This window comes from Podarcis bocagei (genome assembly GCF_964188305.1).
Source record: "Podarcis bocagei genome assembly, chromosome: 4".
Lineage (NCBI taxonomy): Eukaryota > Metazoa > Chordata > Lepidosauria > Squamata > Lacertidae > Podarcis > Podarcis bocagei.
Window position 1 is genome coordinate 3,982,948 of NC_138128.1, and position 23,693 is coordinate 4,006,640.

The following is a 23,693-nucleotide window of genomic DNA, read 5'->3' on the forward strand; positions in this document are numbered from 1 at the left end:
TACCACCACAAAGCATTTGACTTTCCTCCAAGGTGACATTTAACCAAATTCAGCTGCACAAAGGTCTATTAGGCTGATTTTACCAAGCTGATTAAAGAGTTAATAGGTGACTAAGCTGTTATGCAACCTGGCATTTGGCGAGGGGGGGCACAGAGCGGAGGATTGCCTTCAAGCCCTCCAAACAGCTTTCCAAATTAATGAACTGGATACTTGCGGTGGCGTCACAGAGTTAGCAAACTCCTGAAGCGTTGAGCAGGACACCAATGGCCTGAGGTGTTAGAAGGATTTCTAATAAGGAAGAAATTACAAGATGGGACACTGAGCTCTTTGCAGTCCTCCTGAGGCGACTCTTAATGGGTCAGCTGCTCCACACCTGCAATTGTCACAAAAGCGTCTCCCCTTGATGGCTTCTAGGGTTGAGGGACGAGTTCGATTCACTTTGAATTTCCATGCAAAACTACCTAATTTGCAGTCCCTGAAATGCAGCTGCCTTTCAAAATCTGCACCGCTCCTAAATTCTCAAACAGAAAAATGTGCACTTTTTATTTTAATTTTTTTTATTAAAAGTAAGATTCTGGCGTCTGATATGTGAGGCAACATGTGCAGGTGCTATTTTCCTCATTAGTTTCACCAGAAACTACCGTATTTTTTGCTCTATAAGACTCACTTTTTCCCTCCTAAAAAGTAAGGGGAAATGTGTGTGCGTCTTATGGAGCGAATGCAGGCTGCGCAGCTATCCCAGAAGCCAGAACAGCAAGAGGGATTGCTGCTTTCACTGCGCAGCGATCCCTCTTGCTGTTCTGGCTTCTGAGGTTCAGAATATTTTTTTTCTTGTTTTCCTCCTCCAAAAACTAGGTGCGTCTTGTGGTCTGGTGCGTCTTATAGAGCGGAAAATATGGTAGCTTTCCCTCACATTTCAGCATTTTGGCCAATGGAAAGAGTCACAGCAGTGACTGACATTTAAGAGAAGGGATCTAGTCAATTCGAGATCTTGCTATTTAGGAAAAAGGATCTAGCCAATTCGAGGCAAGGGTGTGGTTGTTTCTGAAGGACCAGGACAACATAGCACCCAAAACAACCAGTACAGTACATTAAAGATAAGGGGCTTGCCTCAGGACCCCTGGTGAATTCATGGCAGGAGTGAAATTTGAGCCAACGACCTTCTGGGTACGTAGCTCAGTCTCTTCACCGCAGTGCCATGCCAACCCTCTGGCCCATTTGCAGATAAGCATAAGGAGCAAACTTTGCAAGCAAGGGGTCTGCACTTAGAGATATCCATTTGCATGTGATGGAAAAACAGAATCAGTTCACACTCTGGTATCAGAACTGGAGCTCAGCTGCTACAGAATCTCTCCTCCTCCTTTAGTGGGGCTCATCCTGCCTTCATTTCTGATCAGCCAGCGGCTGCCGTGAGTCTTTCAGAGCTTTACTTCATCTGCTCTATCCATTTCACACTGAAGGCAGCGCAGGGGAAGTTGGCGTTCAGGTCGTGACTCAGCTGGAGAGGAAAAGACAAACACAGGGGTGGGGGTGGGGAAATGAATAAGATATATGAATTCATGTTAAGGATACAGTCATACCTCATGTTACGTTTGCTTCAGGTTACGTTCTTTCAGGTTACGTCCCGCGGTGAACCGGAAGTACCGGAAAGGGTTACTTCCGGGTTTCCCCGCTCACGCATGCGCAGATGCACAAAATAACGTCATGCGCAGAAGCACTGAATCGTGACCCGCACGTGCACAGACGTGCTGCTGCGGGTTGCGCTCTTTTCATGTTGCGAACTGGCCTCTTGAACAGATCCCATTCGCAACCAGAGGTACTACTGTACAGTGGTACCTCAGGTCGCATATGCTTCGGGTTACATACGCTTCAGGTTACAGACTCCGCTAACCCAGAAATAGTGCTTCAGGTTAAGAACCTTGTTTCAGGATGAGAACAGAAATCGTGCTCCGGCGGCGCGGCGGCAGCAGGAGGCCCCTTTAGCTAAAGTGGTGCTTCAGGTTAAGAACAGTTTCAGGTTAAGAACGGACCTCCAAAACGTATTAAGTACTTAACCCGAGGTACCACTGTATCAGCATTTAAAGATGACGTGGTGAGTTCAGGGTGGGGTGGGGTTCAGTCTGGATGAGGCCCTGAAATCTTTCCAGTTACTGGGATCCTATAACCAGGCAGGTTACAATCTAACAGAGGAGTTTACTGAATGGGTCAGACAAATTTCTTTGTAAGACAACGAACTTAGCTGGCCACTTACGAGTCCTCATCAGCGTCCCCAAAGAATTAGCTAAATTGACAAATGGCCGAAATATTGGGAAATCCTGGAACAAGAAGGAGACAAATCGAAATTGCAGAGTTTTGAAAAATTGAAAGACAAAGTGAGAGATTGGCTCCATTATTATCAAATAATGGAGGTTTATAAGTTGGACAGGAAAATTGGCTTCCAGGTGGAAAAATCAAAATTAGAAACAGAATTGTTAGAACCCAATACTAAGAACTTGTCAAGAATGTATAACTTGCTGTTGAAATGGAATACACAGGATGAAACGGTGAAATCAGCTATGATTAAATGGGCACAAGATGTTGGACATAATATTATGTTTGCTGACTGGGAACAGTTATGGACCACAGGTATGAAATTTACGGCATGTAATGCCTTAAAGGGAAATATTATTAAAATGATTTATAGGTGGTACATGACCCCAGTCAAGCTTTCAAAAATTTATCATCTGCCTGATAATAAATGTTGGAAATGTAAAGAAACTGAAGGTACATTCTTTCACCTTTGGTGGACGTGCCCAAGGATTAAGGCTTTCTGGGAAATGATATATAATGAAATGAAAAAGGTATTTAAATATACCTTCCTTAAGAAACCAGAGGCCTTTCTCCTGGGCATTGTCAGCCAATTGGTGCCAAAGAAAGACAGAACATTCTTTATGTATGCTACAACAGCAGCAAGAATACTCATCGCAAAGTATTGGAAGACACAAGACCTACCCACCTTGGAAGAATGGCAGATGAAGGTGATTGACTATATGGGATTGGCAGAAATGACTGGCAGAATCCGATACCAGGGAAGAGAGACGGCGGAAGAAGATTGGAAGAAATTTAAGAACTATCTTAAGAAATATTGCAAAATCAATGTGTGTTAGAATGAGGCGGCTTTAAAAATTAAATGGAGTACAGCTGTAAAGATTAAGTTAAAAGAAAAGAAAGGTTGACAATTAGATAAAATTAAGGGTGAGGATTTGCTGAACTAAATTTTTAAAATGGGAATGCAGAAAGGGGAGGTATGAGGAGGTCGGTGAAGTAAGTTTTAAGAAAATAAGGTTCTGAAATTATACTTGTTCTTTTTTTGTTTGTGTTTGTGTATTGGTTTGTTTGATATAATTTGTAAAACTTCAATAAATATCTTTTTTTTAAAAAAAGAATTAGCTAAATTGAGAGAGCTTCAACTAAGGGCTGATCTTCATGCAGGAAAAAAATGCTGTAAATAAGTCAGAAATTAAATCATTGCAACAAAAGGAGGGGGAAACGCTATGTAAAAAACACATTAAATTTTTTTGCTCTCTGGTGCTATCTGGTTTTGCATGTTTATAACGCATCCAAAACTTTTTTTGACCAATGTAGCTGAGTCCTAAGTGATGGCTTCTGCCAGGCTATCGAGTGGTCCTTTTCTCCACCCCGCTCAGCCAACTGCTAGGTAAGAGGGCAATAGCCAGAGTGGTATGCAAAGCAGCCTGGAAGCTGGGGAAACAGCAACCTGCTTGCTCTGTGATAGATCCAAAACTGTCACTAATGGCAAAAGCAAGCTCTGTTGGGGTGTTAATACTGCAAGCCCCTCTCTCTGATCACCAGTGTCGAAGCAATGGTTCTTCAACATCAACTTTGTTGGACCGGTCACGTTGTTCGGTTGCCTGATTACCGTCTTCCAAAGCAACTGCTCTATTCCAAACTTAAAAACGGAAAGTGTAATGCTGGTGGTCAACAAAAGAGGTTTAAAAACTGTCTCAAGGCAAATCTAAAAAACTGTAGTATAAACACCAATAACTGGGAAACACTGGCCTGCAAGTGTTCCAGTTGGAGAACAGCCTTTACCTAAGGTATCATGGGCTTTGAAGACCCTCGAACTCAGGACGAAAGGGAGAAACGCGCTAAGAGGAAGGCACGCTTGGCAAATCCACACCATGATCAATTCTCACCTGGAAACCTATGTCCCCACTATGGAAGGACGTGTGGATCCAGAACTGGCCTCCACAGTCACTTACGGACTCACTATTAAGACCGTGTTCATGGAAGACAATCTTACTCGGCTACGAGTGATCACCAAAGAAAGAAGAATACATCCTGTAATCTTTTGGCTTGGATGTGAACCCTTACTTCAAAATTGCTTACATCCCACAGATATTTTGAGACTGTTTAGTAATAATAATGGCAATAAAAAGCCCTACAAAGTCAGTGGCCATTGGCCACTCAGATTCAGACTAAATCTTTCAGAAAACATTATCACATTATTACTAAGAGAAGGAATGATGACTGATCCAAACAGAGCTGATATTATGGTTACCAAGCCCTTAAAATCGCTCCATGTTAAATCAGAAGTTGCCTGGAGGACTCCGTACAATAACAATGAACCCTCACCTTGTTCAAAACCATCTCTTGGGTTGTGGGGTCAGAGATATTCAGGGAAGTGGTCAAGCCCATTGACAAGATGACCTGGGTCCCACCTGCCAGAGGAGAAAATCACACACAAACCACATTTGTTCCTTTTCTGCATAAGTTCAGCCACAAGTCCCAGAATTAGCAGACAGGAAGAAAAACCTTTTCTACACATCATGTGTCTTTGTATAAATGCCTGTCATTTAATTACAGTGGTGCCTCGCAAGACGAAATTAATCCATTCCGCGAGTCTCTTCGTCTTGCGGTTTTTTTGTCTTGCGAAGCACGGCTATTAGCGGCTTAGCGGCTAATAATGGCTTAGCGGCTTAGCGGCTGTCAGGGGTTCAGAGACAGAGGCACAGGTGAGGGAGGAGACGGAGAGCGACGAGGAAGAATCCCAGGACAGTGAGGAAGAGGATGACAATGACTTGAGATCTTCCATGAGTCTCTCAAGTGAATCGGAGGATTCTCAGGAGGGGGCGCCCCTAGTCAGGACAAGGGGGGTCACAGGGGGGACCTGCCAGGAGCAGGGAAGCAGCAGGGAAACCCCGAGTGGGAGTGGGAGATCGGGGCCGGCTTCCCAGCAGGAACGAAGGGAAGAGAGGGGGGTTCCCAGTGTGACACACGGAGCGGAGCAGGAAGGAGACAGGGGAAGGAGATCGGGGCAGAACGTCCTGCCGGAAGAGGCGGAGAGTAGTACAGGGAGTAGTGTAAGTGTCAAGAGGAAGGTCAGGGGTAGCGAACGCGCGCCAAGTTCAAGTGTGGAGGCGCGCGGAAATGGAGAGAGCCCGGAGGAGGAGCCTGGCCCCAAAGCACGAAGGAGGGGGGAACAGGCATCTGAGGGATCCGCTTCAGGAGAGAGCAGGAGGGAAGGGACCCAGGGGGGCAGAAAGACCCTGCGGAAAAGGAAAGACAGGAAGCGGTGGTCTAGCACAAGCCTCTTAAGCTGGTGTAGGGGCGGGACCGATTCAGAGGGGACTCCAAATGTCTAGGCTAAGAGACGCGGGGCTGCACGCCTCGGTTGTGGAACCAATAATGAACTGCAATAAACATCCTTGTATATAAGAAGAGCTTGGCGTTGGTCTTTTGTGAGCTGAGACCTGAGGCAGCCTCTGACAGCGGCTATTAACGGCTTAGCGGCTTTAAGAAAAAGGAAACAAACTCGCAAGAACTCGCAAGACATATCGTCTTGCGAAGCAAGCCCATAGGGAAATTCGTCTTGGGGAACGACTCAAAAAACGGAAAACCCTTTCGTCTAGCGAGTTTTTCGTCTTGCGAGGCATTCGTCTTGCGGGGCACCACTGTACTTTATTTATTTATGACATTTATATCCTGCTTTTCACGACGGGAGGCATTCAACTACCCCACGTCCCGTCAGGGCAAGGAAGCAGGAAGAGAAATTGCAAAGTCAGGTGAGATTTAGGAAGAGCGACACAGGATGCTTCAGTCCCTGGATGACAAGAGCTTACCTGTATCTGGAGGTAGAGAAGGGCAGGAAGGCCTTGGCGGGGGCCTCTTGGTTCCACCTGGAGCTGCGGAAGGAGCTGAAGGAGCCACAAGAAGACAAGTCAGCTCTTTCCTTGCAAAAGATCCAGCCCCTCCCACATACGTTGGCCCCATCACCCAGCCCAGGCCCTGCTGAGACTAGGGAGAGGGGCTGCTTGTGGGGAACATGAGTAGACCCTTCTCTGTGGTACTGCCCCAGTTGTGAGACTCCCTCCCATGCAGAAATAATAATAATAATAATAATGATGATGATGATGATGATGATGTATGTGTTTGTTAATATATTATAAGTTGCTTTGAGTTACTTACCTTGGTAAAAAAGATTAATAATAATAATAACAATAACAACAACAACAACAATTTTGATAAAAACCAGATGTAGTCTGACCCCTGTTTATGTTCTGCGCAAGGTGAATGTTCAATAAACCCACTTCTTAGGGTTAGGATAAAGCGAGCCTTATTTGTCTGTTTGTTAAATTTATATACCGCAGAGTATATATGATCCCAGGGCAGTTATCTCAGCCTACAGATACTTGCATTCCTTCCCGCTCTGCCGCCTAGCTCAAAATGCATACACTTCAGGTTACAGACGCTTCAGGTTACAGACTCCGCTACACCAGAAATTGTACCTCGGGTTAAGAACTTTGCTTCAGGATGAGAACAGAAATCGGTGGCAGCGGGAGGCCCCATTAGCTAAAGTGGTACCTCAGGTTAAGAACAGTTTCAGGTAAAGAACGGACCTCCAGAACGAATTAAGTTCTTAACCTGAGGTACCACTGTACTTGTGTGCCTAGGAGCCAACTCCCAGGGGCCGAAGTCCCTTCACACACACCCCAAATGTTTGAGGGGGCTTCCCCTCCCAAGGGTTGACGGTCACTGCCATTCAAATGGTGAGTGTGAGCCACATCATGTGATCAATTCTGTTGGGCAGAACTTAACTGCCCCCCAATATTGTATTCAAGTCAGCACCCCTGCTTGTGTGAGTCTCCCCTGTTCAGATGAATGTCAAAGTCAGTATGCTTACCTGGCGCTGAAATTGGACGCTGAATAATTTTGGTCACCTTTGTTGACGATGTATTGACGCCAGTTGTCCTTGTGACATTTGTGGTTAGTGTGGTAGCTTGCCGTGAGGCGGTGGGTTTCGCTCTGGAATTTGTCTTTGGTGCTGTAGTGGTTTTGAGCAGTGAAATGGTGGAAGAAGCAACTGTTGAAGTGACCCTGGCAGTTTTACTGGTGGTAGATGAAGCTTCACCTCTGGAGGTGGTTGCAAAGGTCATCTGTGGTCCTGGGGTGAGGGCAGGGGAACTTCCAGTTGTGGTTGTGAGCTCAGTTGTGGTTGATGTGGTCTGTTTTGGCGATGTGACAACAGGGATGCCACCTTCACCCTTGGTTGCAGCTAGTGATGGGGAGAGGAGTGCTGTTGAAGTGGCTTGATAACTTTGGATAAAAGTTGTGAGCTCAGAGGTGGTTTCACCAGGATGGGAAGAAGGAACCGTTTTTGGGATGGAGGTTCCTTCTGCAAATGTGGCTTTTTCTGGACTGTGGGATGCCAGCAGTGTTGACCTATTGTCTTCTACTGCAGTGCTGATGAACATAGTTGGTTGTTGGCTGAGTGTTACGTCTGGAACAGTGCTCCTGGACCTCGCTGTTTGACCTGTGATTTCAGTTGATGGGGTGGTGGAAGAGAGGCCTGTTGACGTGGTCTCTTCTGGCGGTGTACCAGTAGTGGTGGTACTTTCATCCGTGGTCTTAGCTAGTGATTCTGTTGGAGTGACTGCACTTCTTTGGATAAAAGATGTAGGCTCAACGCTCGTTTCACCAGGATAAGAAGGATGAACTGTTTTGGGGATGGTGGTTCCTTCTGCAAATGTGGCTTCTTCTGTGCCGTAGGATACTGGCAGCGTTGAGCTATTGTCTTCTACTGCACTGCTAATGGAGGTGGTGATCTCTTCTGTCGTGCTGAAAGTCACAACTGCTGGAGTGCCGGTTTCAGATGTTGTTTCAGTTGGTGAGAGAGAACTGTGTGCTGCAACGGTTGTGAGCTGAGCTGTGGATTTACCTGGAGAGGAAGACGGACTGGAGACTGACAAAGTGTTGAGCCTTGTGGCAGTCACAGCAGTTTCGGATGTGGAGGGCTCAGCTGCCGTGGCTGCCAATGTGCTTAGCAATGAGGTGGTGGGTTGGGCTGCTGAGCTTGCCTTTGGTGCTGTAGTAGTGAGACTGGGGCTGCTTGTTGTGGTTTGGAGCAGTGAAATAGTGGAAGAAGCAACTGTTGAAGTGACCCTGGCAGTTTTACTGGTGGTAGACAAAGCTTCACCTCTGGAGGTAGTTGTGAAAGTCATCTGCGGTCCTGAGGTGAGGGCAGGGGAGCTTCCAGTTGTGGCTGTGAGCTCAGTTGTGGTTGATGTGGTCTGTTTTGGCGATGTGACAACAGGGATACTACTTTCACCCTTGGTTGCAGCTAGTGATGGGGACAGGAGTGCTGTCGAAGTGGCTTGATAACTTTGGATAAAAGTTGTGAGCTCAGAGGTGGTTTCACCAGGATGGGAAGAAGGAGCTGTTGTTGGGGTGGTGGTTCCTTCTGCAGATGTGGCTTTTTCTGGACTGTGGGATGCCAGCTGTGTTGGCCTATTGTCTTCTACTGCAATGCTGATGAACATTGGTTGGTTTTTGGCTGGTTTTTGGCTGAGTGTTACTTCTGGAGCAGTACTACTGGACCTCGCTGTTTGACCTGTGATTTCAGTTGATGGGGTGGTGGAAGAGAGTCCTGTTGACGTGGTCTCTTCTGGCAGTGTGCCAGCAGTGGTGGTACTTTCATCCGTGGTCTTAGCTAGTGATTCTGTTGGAGTGACTGCACTTCTTTGGATAAAAGGTGTGAGGTCAGTGCTCATTTCACCAGGATAGGATGAAGGATGAACTGCTGCTGGGGTGGCGGTTTTTTCTGCAGGGCTGATGGTCACTTCTGAAAAAGCAGTGGTGGTCTCCTCCGCTGAAGTCAGTTCTCTACGCTTTGTGGTTTTGAATGTGAATGTGGTTATGTCTTGAGGAGCTAGCGATTGGGATCTTGAGCTAGTTTCTACTATCATAGTACTGGTGGCTTCTGGGATTTCAGGTGTAGGGCTGCTAGCCACATCACTTAAAGCACCAGGGCTGGTGGTCATTCCAGATGTTGAACTGCCAGCGGCAACTGTCCGAGGTGAGTTGGTGTGGGACTGCAGGGGTGCAGAAGGGAATGTGGATGGAGGGGGAACAGCTGAGAGTGTGGATGCAAGGGCTGTGGAGGTGACATCTACAGTGGAGCTGAAGATCGGTGGATGTTCTGTGGAAGAGACAGATGCCTGCATGGATCTTTCTGCTCCAGTGCTGGGGGTGGCAATGCTTTTGGCTGTGGTTATGGTATGCAAAGTAGCAACAGATTCTGTGATGGGCATGGCTTTGTCTTGAGAGGCTGAAGATAGGACTGTAGGGCTTGTTTCTTCTTCCAAAGTAGTAGAATCCGTGATTCCAGCTTCTGAAGTGCCAGTGATAGCTGTCGAATCATGCAGTGAAGAGAAGAGGAATGTTGTTGGTTGTTGGCTGAGTGTTGGCCCAGTGCTCCTGGACCTCGCTGTTTGACCTGTGATTTCAGTTGATGTGGTGGTGGAAGAGAGGCCTGTTGACGTGGTCTTTTCTGGCGGTGTATCAGTAGTGGTGGTACTTTCATCCGTGGTCTTAGCTAGTGATGGGGAAATGAACTCTGTTGAAGCGGCTGCACTTCTTTGGATAAAAGGTGTGAGGTCAGTGCTCATTTCACCAGGATAGGATGAAGGATGAACTGTTGTTGGGGTGGCAGTTTTTTCTGCAGGGCTGATGGTCACTTCTGAAAAAGCAGTGGTGGCCTCCTCCGCTGAAGTCAGTTTCCTATGCTTTGTGGTTTCGAATGTGGTTATGTCTTGAGGAGCTAGCGATTGGGATCTTGAGCTAGTTTCTACTATCATAGTGCTGGTGGCTTCTGGGATTTCAGGTGTAGGGCTGCTAGCCACATCACCTAAAGCACCAGGGCTGGTGGCCATTCCAGATGTTGAACTGCCAGCGGCAACTGTCCGAGGTGAGTTGGTGTGGGACTGCAGGGCTGCAGAAGGGAATGTGGATGGAGGGGGAACAGTTGAGAGTGTGGATGGAAGGGCTGTGGAGGTGACTTCTACAGTGGAGCTGAAGATCGGGGGGTGTTCTGTGGAAGAGATAGATGCCTGCACAGATCTTTCTGCTCCAGTGCTGGGGGTGGCAATGCTTTTGGCTGTGGTTATGGTATGCAAAGTAGCAACAGAGTCTGTGATGGGTGTGGCTTTGTCTTGAGAGGCTGAAGATAGGACTGTAGGGCTTGTTTCTTCTTCCAAAGTAGTAGAATCCGTGATTCCAGCTTCTGAAGTGCCAGTGATAGCTGTCAAATCATGCAGTGAAGAGAAGAGGAACGTTGGTTGTTGGCTGAGTGTTGGCTCAGTGCTACTGGACCTCGTTGGGGTGGTGGAAGAGAGGCCTGTTGACGTGGTCTTTTCTGGCGGTGTGCCAGTAGTGGTGGTACTTTCATCCGTGGTCTTAGCTAGTGATGGGGAAATGAACTCTGTTGGAGTGACTGCACTTCTTTGGATAAAAGGTGTGGGCTCAGTGCTCGTTCCACCAGGATAGGATGAAGGATGAACTGTTGCTGGGGTGGCGGTTTCTTCTGCAGATGTGGCTTCTTCTGAACTGTAGGATACTGCCAGCGTTGAGCTACTGTCTTCTGAAGAGGATGATGGGTCAGGACTTGGGGCAGTCCCTGTTGTTGAGGGGTGTGTGGTGGAACTGCTTAGCAATGGAACGGTGGACTTCTCTGTTGCATTTGTCTGTGGTGTGGAGGTGAGACTGGAGCTCGTTGTGAAGGCAGAGTGAACTGTGGCTGCACCTGGGGAGGAAGAGAAGTGAGATCGAGTTCTGCACTGTGGCACAGATAGAGCTCGCCTTCTCCAGAAACTGAAAATTTCTTTTAGAATTCCATACTTGACTAGACAGACAAAAATTCTGACATGGGATACGGCAACATCCTTCACACAGTTTGCACCCCAGCTCAGCAACCTTTTTTAAAAAGATTGTTTTCTTCTGAAAATATTTATGGATTATAAGCATCCCTTTGTGTCTCTCACTGGGATCCCCTGTAGTTTAGCACCTCCCTTCCTTCAAAACTCCCCTTAAAACCCACATTTCCCTGCATGGCCTTTGGCTTACCCTCAGAATCATCAATCCCTCAGTTTCTCTCCGTTTGTCTGCCTTAAACTGTGAGCTGCTTCTGAGTAGACAGCTGTTTGTGTACTTCCTATGAAACGCTCACGGTTGTATACTGGCTTGTTTAATGCTAATAATAAAGATTTCTGCTAGCATAGCTTGGGAACGAGTGCAGCTCAGGGTTAGAGCATCCGCTTTGCATTCAGGAGATCCCAGGTTCAATCCCTGGTGTCCCCAGGAAGATCTCCAAGGGATCCCAATCTGCAACCTGGAGAGCCACTGCCAGCCAGTGTAGGCAGTGTTGAGTCTCATGGATCAATTGCTCTCTTAATATAAAGAAGCCCCCTATCTTTTTAGTTGTGCTACAGCTACTATTGTTCTTAGGCCATTTGCTGAATCCCAAGGTCAGCAACCATGGACGTGGGTGGTGCTGTGGGTTAAACCACAGAGCCTAGGACTTGCCGATCAGAAGGTTGGTAGTTCGAATCCCCGCGACAGGGTGCGCTCCCGTTGCTCGGTCCCTGCTCCTGCCAATCTAGCAGTTTGAAAGCATATCAAGTGCAAGTAGATAAATAGGTACCGCTCCGGTGGGAAGATAAACGGCATTTCCGTGCGCTGCTCTGGTTCGCCAGAAGCGGCTTAGTCATGCTGGCCACATGACCCGGAAGCTGTACGCCGGCTCCCTCGGCCAATAAAGTGAGATGAGCGCTGCAACCCCAGAGTCAGCCACGACTGGACCTAATTGGTCAGGGGTCCCTTTACCTTTAAGGTCAGCAACCAGCTGAATGCGAGGGACGCTATTAGGAAGGGATGATAGAAAGCCCCCGGGCTACACCCGGGTTATCCTGCTTGGATTTCAGCTACTGCTCCATCCGCACACCACACTTGTCTCTACACTGGCAACTGTGCAACAGGTGGACAAGTGGACACCTCAGGTGGGGGCAGATTTGGCCCCGGGCTTCCAGTTGCTTACCCTCAATTTGCATGCCTTCCCTCCTCGCCAGAGAACAACTAGAGAAGAAACCGATATGAAATTGACATGCACCCAACTGTTCAAAAGAGATTCCTGAAGCAAGCCTTAGAGGCAAGCCTTAGAATCCATGCCAAAAAGAGAAAGCAGCAGCAGCAGCAGTTTCGACACTGCGCAGGGTCCAAAGTACCCTGGGGCTTTGCCTGTTACAACACTCCAGCGTATTTCAACAGCTCCCAGGAAAGGAAAGGAAAATACAACCGTGGTGCTATTCAGTTCCCAAAGTGGCTAAAATCCCTAGGGAGCATGGCGCAGTGGAAGTAAAATATGCCACAGACAGAACTGAGCCAGGAAGATGGTTCTGTTGTGAACTGGTTTCTTCTCTGCCTATTTTAGCTGCATTGCTGTCCCTGCAGAAGCATTTCATGCACCTTCTAGCTGAAAGTTATGAGCTACTCCTCGTGGTACAAGGGACAAGCTGCCTAGTTTTTCGCTGATCTTGAGTAATTCTGCGCCCATGTTTTTACACGAGCCACAAAAACACACGTTTCCATTCCTACGGTTTTTGCTTTCTTTGGCCAAGGGTTATTAACAGCTGATTCGTGTATGAACCAACGCAAGGATTTGGCTGGTTCTGGAACTCCAGCTTCCCTCCAAAGCCACCTTTCTTCCCCCCCCCCCAACACGTTGCTATGCATTAGTCAGTGAGACTTGGCAGCAGTCACTCACCATGGGTCCAGGTGCAGCAGGGAAGACACAGTAATAAAAGGGGCACCACAGGGAAATGATAGCAGCCCATTCCGGCAGTGCTACTTGCTTGCCCTTCCAATCTGGGACCAGCAGCCCGGTCCGCTCTGTGTGTTGTGAGTCCACAAGTGGTGCTTCGAGAAATCCTTGCTGTTGGTTTACTTCCTTGGCACGGTTTCCTGGTTTGAAAGACAGTTGGAGGGTGGAGTGCCCAAAACCTGCTCCCTTTTTTTTGCTCCAAAGCCTTTGAATAGCTCTCTCACTGTAAGAGCTGTTTGACAGCGGAACGGACTCCCATGGAAAGTGGGGGACTCTCCTTCACTGGAGGTTTTTAAGCAGGGGGCTGGACTGGATGATCCTTAGGGGTCCCTGTCCAACTCTACAATTCTAAGATTATATCGTAGGGAATTGTCATTTATAATAATAATAATAATAATAATAATAATAATAATAATAATAATAATAATAAATTTTATTTATACCCCGCCCTCCCCGGCCAGAGCCGGGCTCAGGGCAGATAACACCAGTAAAATTACAGTAAAAACATAATAGGAAAGAAAACCCCAATTTAAAATACAGGTTAAAATGCAATTTAAAATGCAGCCTCGTTTTAAAAGTAGCCCATGGATCAAAAGCATAAGGGGAAGGAAACATAAGGGTCAGACTGAGTCCAAACCAAAGGGCAGGCGGAACAGCTCTGTCTTGCAGGCCCTGCGGAAAGATGTCAAGTCCCGCAGGGCCCTGGTCTCTTGTGACAGAGCGTTCCACCAAGTCGGGGCCAGTACTGAAAAGGCCCTGGCCCTAGTTGAGATCAATCTAACCTCCTTGAGGCTTGGGACCTCCAAAGTATTGTTATTTGTGGACTTTAAGGTCCTCTGTGGGGCATACCAGGAGAGGCAGTCCCGTAGGTACGAGGGTCCTAGGCTGCAGAGGGCTTTAAAGGTCAAAACCAGCACCTTAAACCTGACCCTATACTCCACCGGGAGCCAGTGCAGTTGGTAAAGCACTGGATGAATATGCTCCCACGGCAGAGACCCCGTAAGGAGCCTCGCCGCAGCATTCTGCACCCGCTGTAGTTTCTGGGTCAGTCTCAAGGGCAGCCCCACGTAGAGCGAGTTACAATAATCAAGCCTGGAGGTGACCGTCGCATGGATCACAGTGGCCAGATCAGGGCGAGAAAGGTAAGGGACCAACTGCTTAATACGGCAGAGATGGAATCCAATTTGAAGATCAAGCACAGCAAATGCCTAGCATGGCCAGGAAGCCTCAGAGGTTGTCCTGGTGGAGCAGCTGGTCGCTGAAAATTAGAGACACCAGTGTTTGTGTCTGTCTAAATGCCATATCATCTCACTGGAAGCCAGTCCCCTAAATCCAGATCTGTATGGAGGGGCATTGTTATGTACTGAAGTTCTCACCCTGGGCCAGCAGGGGGATATTGTAGATAGTTTTCACTCAGGTCCACATATGCAAATAAGGGATTGAAAGTGATATTCAGTGATTGGATAGTTACGCAAAGTGGTTACAGTTGCGTTGTAGTAGAGCTCTTTATAAGCAGGCTGGCTGAACCCTTCAGTTCAGTTCTGTTCTGGCCTGTGAATAAACAAGAGCTGTTTGAAGAATCGCTGTGTCATCTGATATGTTCACCCACAACTTAACAGGCATTAGCAGCAGTGGTTGCTCGGTGCTGAGAGGAAATCATTGAAAAACACGCTTAGAAGCCACTTTGCATTGTTTTTCCTGTTTAAGGGCAAAATCTTATAGAACTGCTCACACAAGCAGTGGTGGTGTTTATTGTTTTATTAAGATTTTTTTTCTTCATTGAATGCACACTCCGTTTCAGAACCACTGTATTAGGGTAAATCATACTGCAAAAAAATATGTATTAGGCAAAAAGTGCATTCAAAAATGTGTATATGAGAAAATAGCACTCAAATGCTGATTAATTTGCATGAGGATTTTTTCTTTTAATGCAAACTGGTGTTGAAATGTGGAGAACTGAAGACTGGAAAAATGAGAAAACATAAATGCTATAAGGCGTATTGTCAACATCTTCCCATATTGCTGAATTCCAAATCCAGAGCCCAGACTTGTGTCTTCAGCCGACAGATACGTCAGCCCTGTCTCTGCTGGGACCTCTTTGCCATTTAGCAGGCTCAGCTGATCTTAAGCTCCGAGTTTCAGGAGATTAATTCTTCACATTAATTCTGTCACTCAAAAGCGGAACCCAAGTCCTATTTGATTAGAGCAGAGAGATTAGCAGTGATGAATCTCCTGAGCTGGCCTGACAGGAGACAAATCTCTTGCAATCTAACCAGGTCTCCAGGGACTAAATTCCTCACTATGTTGTCGATAGGCGGAACTGGAGTTTTGGTTCAGAAGGGGGGGGTGGATTGGGGTGTGCATAGAAGGAAAAGCCCCAGTACTGGATCAGACCCAGGCCATGCAAATCCTCATCCCCACCCTCTTTTGTCAAATTGGCAGGTAAAAGCAGGCCAAAAGCCTGTGGAAAAGAGAGGCTGTTTTGTCGGAAGTCTTTCTAGCTATTGGCTGAGAGAGTGCCAGGTTTAGATGGTTGCTGCCATTGACTCAGATGGTGGGGAGATATGTTCATGGACATTCTAAATTCTCAGAAGTTTAAGGGGAATCATAGAATCATAGAATTCATAGAATCATAGAATTGGAAGAGACCACAAGGGCCATCGAGTCCAACCCCCTGCCAAGCAGGAAACACCATCAGAGCACTCCTGACATATGGTTGTCAAGCCTCTGCTTAAAGACCTCCAAAGGAGGAGACTCCACCACACTCCTTGGCAGCAAATTCCACTGTCAAACAGCTCTTACTGTCAGGAAGTTCTTCCTAATGTTTAGGTGGAATCTTCTTTCTTGTAGTTTGGATCCATTGCTCCGTGTCCGCTTCTCTGGAGCAGCAGAAAACAACCTTTCTCCCTCCTCTATGTGACATCCTTTTATATATTTGAACATGGCTATCATATCACCCCTTAACCTCCTCTTCTCTAGGCTAAACATGCCCAGCTCCCTTAGCCGTTCCTCATAAGGCATCGTTTCCAGGCCTTGCCTTTGAAATTGTCAATACAGATGGGACAGATGGGGCTGGTGCCAGGAAGGAGAGGAGGTAACAGGATCAGTAGTCATCTTCTTCTGCAATCCCTTGTTTGTTGTTGTTGTTGTTTAGTCGTCTCCGACTCTTCGTGACCCCATAGACCAGAGCACGCCAGGCACTCCTGTCTTCCACTGCCTCCCGCAGTTTGGTCAAACTCATGCTGGTAGCTTCGAGAACACTGTCCAACCATCTCGTCCTCTGTCGTCCCCTTCTCCTTTTGCCCTCCATCTTTCCCAACATCGGGGTCTTTTCCAAGGAGTCTTCTCTTCTCCTGAGGTGGCCAAAGTCTTGGAGCCTCAGCTTCAGGATCTGTCCTTCCAGTGAGCACTCAGGGCTGATTTCCTTCAGAATGGAGAGGTTTGATCTTCTTGCAGTCCATGGGATTCTCAAGAGTTTTCTCCAGCACCATAATTCAAAAGCATCAATTCTTCGGCGATCAGCCTTGTCTTCCATAAACACAGTTTTAACAATGAGTCCGTAAGTGACTGTGGAGGCCAGTTCTGGATCCACACATCCTTCCACAGTGGGGACATAGGTTTCCAGGCAGGAGTTGATCACGGTGTGGATTTGCCAAGCATGCCTTCCTCTTAGCACATTTCTCCCTTGTGTTCTGAGTTCGAGTGTCTTCAAAGCCCATGACACCTTTGGTAAAGGCTGTTCTCCAATTGGATGGGCTTTGTGGCTTTAATGAAACTCTGTGCATCATGAGTGCCGGCTACGCTTAGCAGAGGATCAGTAGTCAGGTATTAGCGATATGAAAGGGTGTATGTTACAATACTGGGTCTAGATGACGTTTAAGTAAGATGCTGAATAGCCAATAGATACAACTATGCACTACTCAGAGCCGACCCATTGAAATGAATGGGCCCAACTTAGTCATACTTATTAATTTACATGGGACTACTCTGAGTAAAGGGACGTGGGTGGTGCTGTGGGTTCAACCTCAGAGCCTAGGACTTGCCGATCAGAAGGTTGGCAATTTGAATCCCCACAACGGGGTGAGCTCCCATTGCTCGGTCCCAGTTCGAAAGCACGTCAAAGTGCAAGTAGATAGGTACTGCTCCGGCGGGAAGGTAAACAGCGTTTCCGTGCGCTGCTTTGGTTCACCAGAAGCGGCTTAGTCATGCTGGCCACACGACCCGAAAGCTGTACACCGGCTCCCTCAGTAAGTAAAGCGAGATAAGTGCCACAACCCCAGAGTCGGTCACGACTGGACCTAATGGTCAGGGGTCCCTTTACCTCTACCTTTACTCTGAGTAAAACCCAGTTACATACTATCCTGTGAATTTCTGCAGGTCCTTATTCGGTTTATTATTTATGGTTTACATGCAGAACAAAACTGACTGAAACACCAAAGTAAAACAAGCAGATATTACAAGCCACAACGTCCCAAGTGGATTTGCTCATCTTTGGGAAAATGGCTTCCCCAAAAAACACTTTCCCAAGCAGACCCAAACAGGAAGGCCCTTTCCATGCAAGGGTGCCACCTTGAATAAAATATGGGGGGCAGGGGGGACCTCCATGATCTGTCACAAGATGTGGTGCAAGCACACCCTTTGAATGGCAATGCCCATCAACTTGGGGGGACCGACCCCTTCAAATATTTTATGGGGGGCCCCAAAGGGACCTCAGCCCCAGGAGTTGGCTCCTGTTGTCTGTGTGTGTGTCTGTGCGCATGTACCAGTTCCCAATTTCAAAATGGCCTTCCTGGTTACACTGTGTTCTCAGCAAGGCCTCGGCTGTTAGACTAATGAGCAAAACCTGCATGGCTGGGATTTCCCATCTTTGGAGTTTGTTTTTAGAGACCTCACTTCCTCCCCCCCCCCTGCTCCGTTCCTGTTCATGCACAAAAGGCCAACCTTTACTGTAAATCGTGCCCCTGTGCCAGGTTCCTCATTCCAGAGATGGGAGGCATTACGGGCAAGGGTGAATATCCACCTCCTTGCCAGACAGCCTGTTTACAATACTTATTTATCACAGCGGATCAGCAGATCTGTAGAATAATCAACTGATACAATGTCCAACGCCACAGCACCTTCGAACTCACGCAATCGTATGCCATGTGGTGGCTGTTTAATTGTTTATCTTAGCATGGTTAGCCTCTGACTACACAGTGTGTGTGTGTGTGTGTGTGTGTGTGTGTGTGTGTGTGTGTGTGTGTGCCCATGGTTGCCACTCTCCCACAAACACCAATATTTCAGACAATGGGATATGGGGTGGCAACTTGGTTGAAATAAAAAAAATAAGATCTTATATAAATAATAAATGTTCATGGATTTGCCAGGCAAACAGGTACATAAATGTATGGGCCACATGTTTGAGGCAGCACAGAACGGCAGCCCTGGAGCCATTTTGGCTCCCAAACTGACCAAACGTTTTCTCTGCAAGGTCAAAGGAAAATGGAAAAGCCTCCCCATTGTCTCTTCATTCACAAATCCTGTCTTAAGGGTATGTCTGTGTATGAATAGGGTGAGCCTGTGACCTGGCTCAGGAACTAAGTATTTGTCACTACAAAAGACTGGCCAGGCTCCCCAGGGTATCCAATCAAGTAAGCATTAACAGGTAACCTGCCAGACAGGAGATAAACAACGCACTCAGATTTCTGCTGTAGACCGCCCTTTCTGTGATGTAGGTATGATGTATCTGGGGGGTGGTCTTGAGCTACACTCCTTCTGTGATGTATGATATTTCTGGGGGTGGTCTTGGACTCCAGGGCGGGCAATTTAAAATGTCTATATAAGGGCGGGCATACTTTTGTTTGGGGTCCTCCTGCTTGTGAAGGGGGCACCCTGTTGCAACAGTTCAATAAAGATCAGGCTTACAAGCTGCTTTGCTTCTCAATATTCTCTGGTTGGCCTCTGTTATATTGTCCAACCGATGGAGAACCTACAACGGACTCTCTAAGGGCTTTTGCGTCCCGCATAAGGGAATAAGGGCAGATTTTTGTTTATTACACGGCCCACAAATTCATAGAATCATAGAATCATAGAGTTGGAAGAGACCACAAGGGCCATCGAGTCCAACCCCCTGCCAAGCAGGAAACACCATCAGAGCACTCCTGACATATGGTTGTCAAGCCTCTGCTTAAAGACCTCCAAAGGAGGAGACTCCACCACACTCCTTGGCAGCAAATGCCACTGTCGAACAGCTCTTACTGTCAGGAAGTTCTTCCTAATGTTTAGGTGGAATCTTCTTTCTTGTAGTTTGGATCCATTGCTCCGTGTCCGCTTCTCTGGAGCAGCAGAAAACAACCTTTCTCCCTCCTCTATGTGACATCCTTTTATATATTTGAACATGGCTATCATATCACCCCTTAACCTCCTCTTCTCCAGGCTAAACATGCCCAGCTCCCTTAGCCGTTCCTCATAAGGCATCGTTTCCAGGCATTTGACCATTTGGGTTGCCCTCCTCTGGACACGTTCCAGTTTGTCAGTGTCCTTCTTGAATTGTTGAATTCTTGAATTCCTTCCACTTCCTCTTGTTGTAAACATTGCAGTGGTGCGGATCCTCCAGATGTTTTGGGATTCCAGCTCCCAGCAGCGCCAGCAGCCCTGAAGTGTCCTCCCTGGGACACAAGCCTGGGCAGTCCACAACAAAGGCAGTCCGCGTCCAAAGGAAAGCAGAGCAAGATGTTTGGCACCAGCTTGGCTGCAGGAGTTGCAGGAAGGAGGCGAACAAGGCGCCACCCCACTATCTTAGGGCCTCCATTCTGAATTTGTGTAACGCCGTTTTTTCTCAACCTTTTTCCGACCATGGCCCCCTTCTGACCTTGTTTTCTTCTTGTGCCCCCCATCCCGTCCTTCCAGTAGAAAGGTAGCTATTTTGTTTGTAAACCGAACATGTTTTATTCATAATTTCTATAATTATATTGAGATTAAAAAATTAAGGTCATATATATATATATATATATATATATATATATATATATATATATATATATTTGCTTTCGTAGATTTTCACGGGTACAGGAATGCAGGTTTTGGTATCTTCGGGTGTCTTCCCGTGTAAGAGTTACACGGGAAGACACCCGAAGATACCAAAACCTGCATATATATATATATATATATATAAATAATGTTCATAAATGTACCAACCAAGCACATACATAGATGTGTGGACCACATGTCTAGAGCAGCACAGGAGGACCGCCCTGAAACCATTTTGACTCCCAAACGGACCAAATGTTTTCTCTGCAAGGAGGGAGGAGGCGAGGGAACCTTCCCATTGTCTCAGGAATTGGGTAATCACCATCTCAAAGGAATGGGCAGACTACCAGGAAAGGCAATCAGATAAGGCATTTTCAGATAACTTGGCAGGCAGGAAAAACAACAACATTCAAATTTCTGTTGTAGACCACCTTTTCTGTGATGTAGGTATGATGTTTGTGGGGGGTGGTCTTGGCTTACACCCCTTCAGTGATATATGTATGATGTATGGAGGGGTGGTCTGGAGCTCCAGGGCAGGGAATTTAAAATGTCTATATAAGGGCAGGCACGCCTTTGTTCGGGGTCCTCCTCCTTTCCTGCGTGTGAAGGGGGAACCCTGTTGCAACAGATCAATAAAGATCAGGCTTACTAGCTGCTTTGCTTCTCAATATTCTCTGGTTGGCCTCTGTTCTTTTCTCCGACCAATGGAGAACCTGCAAAGGACTGTAAGGGAATAAGGGCAGATTTTGTTTATTACAATATAAATTATATAATTTTATCTGTGGCCCCATTGGAATATCTGGGGGAGCAGGGGGCCACATGGCCCCCGGTTGAGAAGCACTGGTGTAGAATCTGCCCCTTAGCCTTTTCTTCCTGAAGATGCCCTGCGAGTTTTCCTTCTTCTATCTGGGCTACCTTCCCAGGTGGAGAAGCCCCATTTGCCCCTCACTGCTACCAGTAGCCACAGGCCTACTGCCCGGGGGCATGGGCGATTTATGTTCGGGGGGGGGGGTTGGCAGGACACCCACCTGACGCCATCCTCTGTCTTGCTCTGTGCAGCAGATTCAGAATGAAATTTCTCAACAACAGCTGTTTTAAATTACTTTCTTTTGAGCCCAAGTGCTCAGAAAAACCTGTCAAAATCTTTCTACCATTTTTAATTTTACTTAAGTATTTTTATTTATTTACTTGGTTGGGGGGACAGCTGCCCCCCTGCCCCCGCCCATGCCGGGGGAGGGGATGAATGGAGGGTGGTGGTGTTGTAAACAAAAATTGCCCTTTCCCCTTATGGGGTATCCAAGAGCCCATATAGAGTCCTTACATAGGTTTCCTGTTGGTAGGAGAGGCCAACCAGAGAATATTGAGAAGCAAAGCAGCTCGTAAGCCTGATCTTTATTGATCTGTTGCAAGAGGGTGCTCCCCTCACACGCAGGAGAGGAAGAGGAACCCAGAAAAATGGCGCGCAAGGCCTTATAAAGACTTTTGAAATTGCCACCCTGTAGATCAAGACCACCGACAGAAACATCATACATACATCACAGAAGGGGTGTAACCCAAGAAATTGCCACCCTGTAGATCAGTGTTTCCCAACCACTGTTCCGCGGCACACTAGTGTGCCGCGAGATGTTGCCTGGTGTGCCGCGGGAAAAATTAAAAAATCCGAAAGATTTTTTTTTTTAAGTCAAATTTTCGATTGGGGCGCCGTCACTAGATGACCCCTGGGGTTCCCTCCCTCCCTCCCGCTCTGCGCCTCCCTCCTCCTCCTCCGGGGAGGCCCTTCCTGGCTCTCGGCCAAGGCTTGGCGGCTGCCACTCACTCACTCGCTCGCCCACCCGTCCCTCCATCCCTGCACCCGGCCTCTCCCCCTCCGTCCCCGGCGCGGGGGCTGCCGGGATCTGTAGTCCCCTCGCCCTTGGGCTCCGCGCCCGCGCGGGGTGCACGAACTACGTTTCCCAGCGTGGCCTGGCGGGCCGGGCGTTTTGTTTGAAACGCTCTTCTCCCGGCCATGGAATGAGCGCAGCGGCGGCGGCCGGGTGGGCAGGGGCTCTTCCGCGCAGACCCCGCGCAGCCTGCCTGCGCCCCCGCGGAGATCGGGCGGCAGGATGGAGCCCGGGGATCCCCACGGAGGCGGAGCGGCGGAGGCTGCCTCCCAGGTAGGGCTGCGTCGGGGGTTTTTTATTTTTGCAATGCTGCATCCGCGCCGGAGGGGACGCATCGGACCGCGGGGAGACCCCTTGGCGGGCGTGCAAGGCAATGCATGTGTGCAGGCGTTGCATGGAGTGCAGTGCAATGCAATGGCAACGCAGCGCCCTGCATGCATGCATGCAACTTCCACCGGCGCTCCGGACTTGGCAGGTGAGGGGGGTCCCCAGTGGGCGGCAGAGAGAGCCGGGAGGGCGAAGGGGAGCCGGGGGGGAGCAGCGCTGCTCCCCGAGCCGAGCCCGGGGGGAAACTTCGGCGTCGTTGCGCCGGGTGTTGGAAGCGGAGGCTGGCGGGGGCCCCTCACCTGCAAAACCTGGTCGCCTCTCATATATTTCGTGCATTGCATTCATCGCCCGCTTTCTCCTCCAAGGAGCTCCCGGGGGCGCGCGTGGTTCTCCCCGTGTTATCCTCGCAACAACAGCCCTGCGAGGTGGGTCAGGCGAGTGGCCCAAGGGAGCACCCAGGGATTGTCCTGGCCAGGTGGGGTGATTTGAACCCTGCTCTCTGCCCAGTCTTCGTCCTCATTTAGCCCCCACATGTGCATGACTGTGCATGACTGAGGTTTCCCCCCCTCGTCTTGGCTATGGTGTGAGTCTGTGCTGTTAATTAATGGGGTTCTGCCTTCGGAGAAGATGAGCCAGCCCTCAAGGAGGTGATTATGTAATTTGCTAGCAATTCATGTCCCTCCCGGCGTGACGCTACGCGCTGACATCACGGGGCTGTAATGGTGGTGTGCCTCGAGATTTTTTTCATGAAACAAGTGTGCCTTTGCCCAAAAAAGGTTGGGAAACACTGCTGTAGATCAAGACCACCCCCAGAAACATCATACATACATCACAGAAGGGGTGTAACCCAAGACCACCCCTCAGATACATCATAGCTACATCACAGAAAAGGCGGTCTACAACAGAAATTTGAGTGCGTTGTTTATCTCCTGTCCTTGTTTATCTCCTGTCTGGCAGGTTACGTGACTGGATTTCCTGGGGAGCCTGGCTACTCTTTTGTAATGATAAATACTTAGTTCTTGGGCCAAGTCACAGGCTCACACCCTATTCATATCTTAAATGTGCCCTTAAGACAGGATTTGTGAGGAAAGAGACAATGGGAGGTTTCCCACTTTGACCTTGCAGAGAAAACATTGGCTCAGTTTAGGAATCAAAATGGTTCCAGGTCGGTCTTCCTGTGTATGTGCTTGGTTGGCACGCTTATGAACATTACCACATATCTAAGACCATAAGATTCCTATTGTAGCCTTTCCTATTGTAACCTGTTCCTTCACTATCACAGTGGCGACAAGCCCCGGCGGCCAAGGACCATCAACCTGCTGCAG

General features: G+C 48.1%; 1 protein-coding gene across 3 annotated transcripts; it reads right to left on the minus strand.

Annotated features, from left to right (window-relative positions):
* Window positions 1-534: 534 nt before the first annotated feature.
* LOC308584895 (uncharacterized protein) lies at window positions 535-13,284 on the minus strand. 3 transcript variants are annotated; one of them, XM_081190184.1, is made up of 4 exons: window positions 13,097-13,284; window positions 6,123-6,197; window positions 4,636-4,721; window positions 535-1,498 (listed from the first exon to the last, which is right to left on the minus strand). In XM_081190184.1, the coding sequence occupies exons 1-4, from the start codon at window positions 13,164-13,166 to the stop codon at window positions 1,427-1,429; spliced, it is 303 nt and encodes a 100-aa protein (XP_081046310.1). In that variant the 5' UTR covers window positions 13,167-13,284; the 3' UTR covers window positions 535-1,426. The 3 variants fall into 3 exon arrangements, with proteins under 3 accessions (XP_081046310.1, XP_081046308.1, XP_081046309.1); XM_081190182.1 differs by lacking the exon at window positions 13,097-13,284 and adding an exon at window positions 7,184-9,278; XM_081190183.1 differs by lacking the exon at window positions 13,097-13,284 and adding an exon at window positions 7,184-9,276 and having other exon boundaries at window positions 6,123-6,185.
* Between the last annotated feature and the right edge of the window lie 10,409 nt (window positions 13,285-23,693).